Source organism: Hakea prostrata, chromosome 2 (assembly GCF_041222555.1).
Source record: "Hakea prostrata isolate BN-2017 chromosome 2, UWA_Hpros_2, whole genome shotgun sequence".
Classification (NCBI taxonomy): Eukaryota; Viridiplantae; Streptophyta; class Magnoliopsida; order Proteales; family Proteaceae; genus Hakea; species Hakea prostrata.
Window position 1 is genome coordinate 62099283 of NC_142601.1, and position 10113 is coordinate 62109395.

Consider the following 10113-nt stretch of genomic DNA (forward strand, 5'->3'; position numbering starts at 1 on the left):
TTTGGATCAACCCAAAATGTAATATAAATAGGGAGTGTGTGTGCTCTAGGGAGATGTGAAGAAGGTGAAGGAGTCATGTTTGATTACATACGTAATCCAGAAGCATTACGAAAATTTTTTGGATCTTCAGTTGAACCACTATAGATTCAATACAACCTTGATGTTTTCAACCCTAAAAAAATACTTACAAGAACAGCATGCAATACACAATACATTTTTTTGCATTTAGTTGGAAAGCAAACTTAGGATAACCTGATGATCCACCAGCAATTCACACATCTTGTAAAGGAGAAAAACTAATTGTTTCTAGTTGGTTGCCAAAACTGGAGCAACATTTTGAATCCAACTTTCACATGTCAACGCGGTCTTGATCTACAACTTCAATTAAGGATATAATCGGGGTAGGGCAGACACTCCTTCTAAAAAGTATAAGAGGCAAACTCAAACACCCACCCTTTCAAAACTAAAAAAATTTTAAAAAAAATTTAAAAATTATTGATATCCTTTGGCTGCCTTCAACTTGTTGGTTCAACTTCAATGCTATTTTGCCAGTAGTCGAAATTGAATTTCAAGGAAAGATTATATGATTAGCTGTTTTTAGGTTTCTTTTTACAAAAGTAACCACTTAATGTTTCACTTAACAAAATTAATTAAAATTGAATTTGCATTACAAAACTAGCCAAAATAGTGAAAAAAAATTCACCTCTTTGGACATTTTTTACCCCTAAAACTAATCACATCAAAGAGAAAAACCACTATTTTGTCCAAAAGGGAAATATCATTATTTTTTCATACCCTTTGGACATTTTCACCCCTATGCTGGTATAGTCAATTTTAAGGGTAAAAATGTCCAAAGACGTGAAAAATCACTATTTTGGCTAATTTTGTAGATGCAAACTCAATTTTAACTAATTTTGTTAAGTAAAACATTGAGTAACTACTTTTGTAAAGGAAAACCTAAAAGCAAATAATCATACAAGGGAAACCTAAAAGCAACTAATCACGTAATTTTTCCAAATTTCAATCTCGACCAAGAACCGAGATTACAATCTCAACCGTTGCTCTCACTTTCAACCACCTGTGAGACGGACAATCGACCGTTAGCAACAGCTGTTACCTATTTCTGCCAATCAACTTGTGGCTTGGCTTCAATCCTTCCTGACAAATTCTCCTTAGTACACTTATTCAATAATACTAAATACAAGAAAATAGAGGAGATTGAACTGTGAAACCTCGTATCTGGTCATAAAAATGAGAGCAGATTAAATATCATAATCTAAATTGACTCAATGGCTTAGCCATCCAAACTGGGACCCGGCTTGAATCAACGACTGGACCAAATCAAAAACTATAATTCAAGAAAACAGTCACTTGATATATCTATACTTGAGCAGAGTAAATTGTGGAGCAAATTTTCCTTTTAGTAGATTATAGAAATATAAAGCTAAATACTATATAACATCCAAAGGCTGCTGTTAAGTAGATTATAGAAATATAAAGCTAAATACTATATAACATCCAAAGGCTGCTGTTAACATCATCATATTCCTTGGATACACAGAAAGTAGTAATAACATACAAGTTTTACTCACAGGCAAGTTTAGTACCAAAGCTAGTGAGACAGATAGCAAATGCCTGAAAAGCCGACAAGGGCTGCCTGTAATCCATCGTGAAGACGTCATCGCCGACCTTACCAAATTGCAATAATACAATTTCTTCATCCCCTTTGCCTTCTGGCTGACTGGGATCCACAGATGCAACCAACTGAAAATTTTTTACAGAAGCAACTGTAACACGGCCATGGAAGTTCAGGCACCAGCACTGCAGGTGCTCATGCCATCTGGGGGCCTTGTTCCTCAGAATCATAGACCCCGAAGCCGCTGGGCTCTGCATGGAACAGCTCTTCTCAGACCATTCATTGGAATTTTCTTTCACCAACGGACACTGCAGTGTGCAAAGCATTCTTCTAGGCCCCCTGGACTTTAACAGGTTAAACTTGTAAGAGACCTGTCCCATCTCAAAGTTGCCAGCTGGGACCTGGGGACTGATTTGCTTATTCGCAAACCGACGACTTGCTCTATTGCTTGAGGGCTTAGCTCCAGTATGTGGTGGCTGGCTGTCATAGATCGTGAACTTGGTGCCAAGGAAGTCCGAGCTGCAAATGCAATTGGACCTCAGCAGGGGCAAAAAGATTCATGAAAAAAGAAAGTTTATATAGATGTTCTTGGTCTAGAGTTCAAGGCTAGTAAGGTTCTTTTTCTCTTTTTTGGGTGGCATAAAGCTCATGAACCGAGGGGAAACATGATGTATGATGTCAGTCTTTATAAGGTTTTATTGAAATGTATAATCTGTATGGCAGTTTTATCACCACCATAAGTTCAATGCAAGCACCAAGATAACACATTAACCAGTTATAATTCAGTAAATTGTAAGAAATAACATTGACTCATGCAACACAGATAGCATGGCAGAAGCAGACTCTTGGGGGGGGGGGGGGGGAATGAAGTATGCATAAGGGATGCAAGTATTTCAGAGAAAAATTCAATACATTGGCGAGAAGTCAGAAACAGTACAGAACCAAAGACTATATTCAAGTTTGGCAAGAATAGAATCTTGCGGCCTTGTCAGATGCTCCATGTGACAAGACTTCAATCAAAACATCGGTTAGTTGCTCATGTAGATTGCCTTCTGAATGGTACCATTAACACATAACAGAATATTTTCCATCAGACCATATTGTCATACCAAAGTCAAATCCAGTGCTTAATGAAATTATTCAAATATCAACGGATGAGACTACCCCTGAGTATAATTCCAGTAAATATATCGTATATAGGAAACTCTGAAAAGCAGCCAATAAAACACACACCATTTATTTAAATGCAGACACTAGATGTTTTAACAGTAGTATGTACTGATCTTTTATACAGATTAAGGGACAGCAAGAAAGAGGACAGAATCTAAGTGATATGAAGAATATAAGATACAAGCAACAATTTAAAGTTTTCAGATAACTTGAGGCACTTGATACTTGATAGCCAACACTGGGTTGTGGCTGCAAATCAAATCAAATAAGGTGGATATCCTGGAGAACATATGCTCCAAGATGGGTTAACTTCATGTATAGATCAATAGAACCCGACAAGTATAGGAATTAGCCTTAAGTTATAAGCATCAACTGGGCCCAAATATGGGCCTGACTATAGCTTAAATCATGGCCTAGCATGGGCTGGTTATACTTCTGTAATTAGGCCTAATTAGGGGCATGGAAGGATTGGCCCTTTTAGTACTTCCTCTCCAATCTTGACCTTGTACTGCATCAGCTCTCACTGGCTTGAAGACACTCACTCTCGAGTTCTGTAGGGAATAGCTCAGTGTGGTGTACATCCAGTGACTCGAACTTCAGCCCAGAACATGTTCTAGCCACTCACAGTAACTTGGAAAGAAATCCTCAATGTGTGGCTTTCTCTCCCCAAAAAACTTGGGTGGAAACAAATTCAATACGCTCCACCTAAGCCTCTGCTTCAGCAGTAAAGGATATTTCCAACATTACAGTGTCAACTTCCACCTCAAGCTGCTTTTCCTCATCATTGTAAACTGTGTTCCTTGGCGCTAGTGGTAGTATCAAGACATATAAGGTCAAAAACTTGAATATCCTCACCATTATCATATGCAACATCATAAGCATCAAGTAGGGATGGCTTGGTCACTTCATCTACATCATCCTCCTCAGTAGCACTAGAAACCACAGCATTGAATTTTTGTTGCATGAAACCACATTTTGCAACATGTTCATAACATGAGAATTAGGACTTGGGATGACCCACCTCAAAGTAAGAGTCAGAATTGAATACAACAGGACTTGTCATCAACAACTGTAGCCCCTTAATTTATAGTGAGAACAACAACCAAATGGATGTAATAACTAGCATTGCTTCTAAAATTACCACAAAAATATCCAAAGGCTAATAGCCTCAATCAGGAAGAATATCTTCTCAAGGTATGCTGAAGATGTTCACCATTATGAGGTACTGTGTTCAATAAAAGTGCATTACACAACAGAAAAAACCTAAGTTCTGCAACAGCCTTTACCTTAGCTTCCCAACATAAGCATTACTGCCTTGGGACAGGTCATCAGCATCAAGAGAGATTATATATTCGGTGTGAGCACCATGCCTAAATCTTCGCGCAGCTAAAAGGAATTTACCTTTATTCATCGATGCTGCAAAATCAACCACATGAAGCTTAATTCAGATTATCAGGCCACAAGCAATCAACCAGTAAATATAACAGCTTATTTGGAAATTCGCAGGAAAAATAAGAGAAATTTTCAATTCTCAAAACAAAATACTCTGTTAAGAGTTCCAGGCATGTTCAGGATAACCCTAAAAAAGGTAAACATGAACTTCAAAAAAAAATGCTCCTCAGAAGCCATTAATTTGACTTCACGTGCATGTGTAACTCTCTCTTTCTAAGAAAATCCACCAAATGAGAGAAGGACATGCTCTCCTCATCCCAAAATTCCTGCACAAAACTAATGGCTTGATACAGTTACATAAAGTGATACACATTCATTATTGTTATGCTTGCTACATGCGAGTATCCCAATACACAAGGTTCCCACTAATGCAACGTCTAGGAGAGGCAAACATACATATCCTTATACACTGCTTTGCAGGAGAGTCTGTTTCCAAGTGACAAACCCCTCAACCAATAGTTTGCAATAATGCAACTTGACTGGTGTGCCAAGGCTACCCTCCTACTTCTGCTTGCCACATTTGACCACAATTGAAAGAAAGAAGAGAACAGTTCAGACACTACTCAAGGCCGAGTGTCATTTGGGACCCAGGTTTAGCACTAGGCTGGGTTGGACCTTCATTTTCAGGTTTCATTTGTATGATGAGCTGAAATCGATAATCCAAAAGCAGGGATTTACAAGCACTAGGTTCCATGTTAATGGTAGTTGGTCCAGCGTTTTATATTTCAGGGGAGAAAAGAACACTGACCAGGCAAGTAGCCCCTGCACCTAGACCCATGGAGCTTCTAACTGAGCACCCTGCCCCTACAGAAAGATGGAAAACTCTTGCCCCAGACATGCTTTCATTGGTAACAGCACATGTGCAGGCATAGATGCCCAAGCAGAATTTGCTTTCCCCATACTTTTCTCCTAGAGTAGTTGTCCATTGGAAGTCCTTAGTCTTTTGAGCAAGTTTTGGACATCAATATTTTGGACCCCTTACCTACCTAAGAATCCTAGCTAGGTTAGTCTAGATGCTATATTTTATTAGTAGTAGAGTCAATGTAAAATTTTTCTTTTCTTTTTGTCTAAATAAGCATTGTAACCTTAAGAATAACTTCCTAGAACAGTTGGTAGTAAAAGCCACCATCAAGCTTCCTGCTTCTCATCTTTCCTGCCTCAATAGAAGAGGTACCTACCAAAAAATAGAAAACATTGTACCTTTGTTAATGAAGATCAATTGAACTTCTTTCGTTGTTATCAAGATCACTTGACCGCCAAAAGGCTGTTGTGTATTATCTCCCTCTATTCCCTCTCGATATTTCCATTTCTCCTCTTGGTAATATCTGTTTGGTATGTAGTTGTAAAAGTCATTTGTTGGAGTTTGAAATATATGTAGGGGAACCCCTATATTTTATTCTACATTCTTTAAGGGAATGGCAATAAAGAGTCATTTGGGTAAAATCTAGGTTCCAACTCAACTACTGAAAAGTATTGGGAATGTTTTACAAAGAAACCCACAAATTTATTTGTTAAGGAATCTGAACCATTTGAATCACCCAAGGGGTCTACTCCAGCAGTTTTTTCCCTCAACGGGTAATAGCCTTTAATGGTTCTCCACAATTCAAAGCACTAGGTGTTGCTTTGCTGGCAAAACCTGCAAGTAAGCTGTTTGTTTGTTCTTCCAAATTCCCTGTGAAGGATGGTAGTTGAAATAATCAGTTGCTCTGGGTAGTGTATCTATTTCCATTGCCTAAAAGTCAGTTGTTTGTTCTTGGGAATAAGATTATAGTGTGGGCATTCCCCACTTGATTGGGTGTCCAACTAGTTCCATGAGTATTGTTGAACTGTAAGTGCTAGAAGGACTCACAAATCTTTCAACAGGAGGTTTAAGTAATGTTAACCTTTTCCTTGTGATGAGAACACAAATACGCAAACATTCTATGTCATGTTGGACTGCTCCAACTATCTTGATTGAGCATATTCCATAAAACTATCCTTGGATAGATGTGCTCAGGGAAAGTTCAGAAACAATATGATGCCATCACCAAATCCTCAGGAGTACAATGATCATGAAGAACTCATAAGATTCTAGATAAAAGAAATTAAAAATAGAAAACAAACCAATACAAAAGATGTAGACTTTAGCATCTTCCACCATCAAACTTTTCTGAGTAAAAGCAGATCCTAACATAGAAAGGGAACAACCAACCATAGAACTATTATGACCTTTAAAAGTCAGCTAGGTTTGCTCGCATTCATTTTGCCTTTCAAATACAGCTCTATCAATGTAGGAGATGTGTAGACAACTAGAAGGGATCATTGTTACAAAAAATATGCATCTGAACAAATTGGTTGGATGTGTTTATTCCCAACTACCACTGCAACATATCAGACACGACTTATAGTACAGGAAATGTAACAGATTTGATTGTATAAGCATAAATGTTTCATCCAGGGGATTCAAATGATCATAGGATAAGTAAAACTGACTTTGCAGGAAATTGCCCCTTTCATGTTCAGTATTTGGTAAGTCAAATGTATAGGTGTTTGAATTGAATAAAATCTTGTCCAGTGCAAAGAAGATAGTTCTGATCAGGAGGAGAGCACATTGGAAAGGGATTCCATTAAGATTTACTTACTTGGATGCAGCCCAAGATAAAGATAGAAAGTAGACGTCTTTTTGTTCCGCTTGATATAACATTGAAGGGGAGCGTCACGAGGCCCCGGCTGCACTTGTTGTAAAATGAATAACACGTTAATTCTGGAATCGGTAACTATCCTAATACTGCACAAAGAAGTAACAACACTAACAAAGAATAACGCCGATAACAAAATCAACTTCTAACATGACACCGGTTTTGAAATACAGATCAAACAGCGGGAAACAAGAGATAAAAACAGAGAATGCAACTAAGGGTTCCAGTGACAGATCTAAACACCCAACTTGGACCAGACGAACCACCAACAAGGAATTTTTTTTCCTTTTTTAACAGAGTGGAGAAAAGACAAAACCTGCTTAAGAGAAGAAGGAAAAGTGATCTTCCCGCTCTGGAGGGGTGACTTAACAATCCCCCTAGTAACGTCTCTCCACCTCTTGCAAACAGAGGCACAGGAGACGACGTTCTTCCGGACAGGCCAGCGGTCTTCGCTGGTCTCGACTCTCTGGATGATTTCCCCAAGAAGCTCAGGAAGCATTTTGGACCAGCAATCCTCCTCTGCTACAATTCCTTCTTCGGCTTCCTCATCATCACCTCCTCCGCGGTCCTGTTGGTGGCCTTCGATCCATTCTGGTTTTAGGGTTCTGAGATCCAGAGAGCAGCTCGAGAGGCCCCTCCGTGATCGAAAGACCCTTCTCAGAGACATCACTAGCTAGCTACTACCTTCTTCTGGTCATAAAATCTATCTTCCTAGGTTGTGAGGCTAATGGAATGGCGTGAGAGCAACAGAGAATGAAAATCAAGGAAATTTATCGAGATCCAAACTATCGAAGCGAGAAGGAGGAAGAAGACGAAGAAATCAAAAGGAGAGACAAGATAAAGATGTCGGATTTTAATTGAGATTAGAAAAGGCAATCTTCTCTCTCTCTCTTTCTAATTGCAGCGGAATTGTCGTCAATAATCTTACGGCAATTCAAATATAGTGGCTGGTCTTGCCTCTCTTTAGTCGTCGATTTCAATCTTTCTTTTTATTTTTTTCATTTTTTTTATTTTTTTCATTTTTTTTTTAAACGTCGCATTCCATCATTCGAAGTTTCGAACAGCATGATTGGTGGAAAATAACATGTTAGAGTCTGTACTCTGTAGATCATCAAAGATATTTGAACCCCTAGGGGCAATATCACTTTGACTTCAATCCCACCCATATCTGTAAATGACTATTTTGCCCCGGTAAATTCCAAATTTTACGTCCACAATTTTTGACTTCCTATATTTGATTCAGTGATGAGACTAGTAGAGAAAAAAAAAAAAAAAAATAGGGCTTCTAAGTTCTAACATGTTTTGAAGGGTGGAATTAGTTGTTGGTAAATGATATTAGGAATTTGAATTTTTTTGAACTTACACACCAGATTCTCTGGATTCAGGGACAAAGTCCTGTCTTATATTTTTTTGTACATGAGCTGGCATAAGCTGGCTCAGAATGAATCTCAATTTTAAAAGGAAAAAAAAATTGTCGCAATAAATGTCCTACTCAAACGTTCCATATATTGGAAAGTGTGTGGCAAATACATACTATACACATAATAAAGCTCGCATTTAAAATAGGATGATTTGTGGCAACTCTTTTTTTTGGGTAGAGATGATTAGTGGCAATGGCACACCTAGAAATTACTAGATGAGACCAAAAGGGGGGGCGGGGGGAAGAAGAAAGGGCTTGTGCCAACCTTGAGGGGTGGAATTAGTTGGTAAAGACCAGTGTCTTATAGTGTGACATTCAGAATTTGAATCTTCTTAAACTTAGGGACGAAGTCTTGTCTTATATTTAGATGTATATGAGCTAGCATAAGCGAGCTTAGATAAACCTCAACTTTAAAGGGGGGAGTGAATTTTGTCACAATAAATGTCCTACTCAAACATTCCATATGTTTGAAAGTCTGTTGCAAAAACATATCAAATACATAAAGCTAGCATTTAAAATACGATGATTAGTGGCAACACACACCTATAAATTACTAGATGAGACCAACAAAAGATAAATAAAGGGCTTGTGCCAACCTCGAGGGGTGGAATTAGTCGGTAAAGACTAACGTCTTACACTGTGACATTAAGAATTTGAATCTTTATGAACTCAGAGATGAAGTCCTTTCTTATATTTAGGTGTACATGAGCTAACATAAATTAGTCCAAATAAACCTCAACTTTAAAGGAGAAAAAAAAAAAAGTTTTATCACGGTAGATGTGTTACTCCAACATTCCATATGTTGGAAAGTTTGTGGCAGCTATATACCATATACATAAAGCTAGCATAGGATGATGTGGCAACACTTTTTTTTCTTGGTAGAGATGATTAGTGGCAACCCACAACTGGAAATCACTGGAAGGTTTTTGCTTTGTTATATGAAGAAGTATCAAAATGAAAATAGTCACCAAATGGAAGAAAAGAAAGGTAAAATTTTTCTCACACCAATGGTTGAAGTTGCCATCCAAAAGTCACAGGCCATACTCTTTCCCACGATCCAAAAGTTGTGATTCCTTGGCCCAATTGTGAAGGAAAACTCAGATCTTTTGTCTGATTATCCAAATCTAAGGTATTATTTATATAATCATTTCATCATGAGTTTATATCACGCGCCATATTGACATGCCAACCATGAATTCTATTTATATAGTGGCACTATCACCATCTGGGTATTACTAAATCATAGTCTTGGTTTTCCAGTGCTTGAATAGACTATTTACAGATATACTAAATATCGTATGTAATTGTTGTCTTCAACTGACTTTGTCAATGCAATGCTTCACAAGCTTCTCATCTGTTAATATCCTAATTAAATTCAATTAAAATAATAATAAAATGATTTGAAGAAGATCTTTTATCCATTAGCTGGTACTGACATGCATCTCTTTCAAACAGTAGGTAAAGCTGTATATATTTGTTTCCATAGCTCGGACCTTGAGACAGTGACAACCATAAAAAGCATTTGGTTGCCTTAAGAATTTAATTCTCGAGTGAACAATGTGGATCTTTCTAATTATGTATGTTCTCTGTAAAATATGACTCTTTATTCATACATCACCAAGGTGCCACATTCCGGCAAGATTCGCCGATATTTCAGGTGGAGTTTGATGATAATAGAGGTGCAGTGAAGGGAGGTACAGTGTAGAGTGTGGTCGTCATGTTTGGGATGGAAGGATTTGTGAGGTTTGAAGAGAGTT

General features: G+C 37.9%; 1 protein-coding gene across 1 annotated transcript; it reads right to left on the reverse strand.

Annotated features, from left to right (window-relative positions):
• Positions 1–987: 987 nt before the first annotated feature.
• Positions 988–7910, reverse strand: LOC149025477 (tubby-like F-box protein 7). The gene is made up of 4 exons (XM_089145696.1): positions 7253–7910; positions 6880–6967; positions 4093–4222; positions 988–2155 (listed from the first exon to the last, which is right to left on the reverse strand). The coding sequence occupies exons 1-4, from the start codon at positions 7601–7603 to the stop codon at positions 1585–1587; spliced, it is 1140 nt and encodes a 379-aa protein (XP_089001822.1). The 5' UTR covers positions 7604–7910; the 3' UTR covers positions 988–1584.
• Between the last annotated feature and the right edge of the window lie 2203 nt (positions 7911–10113).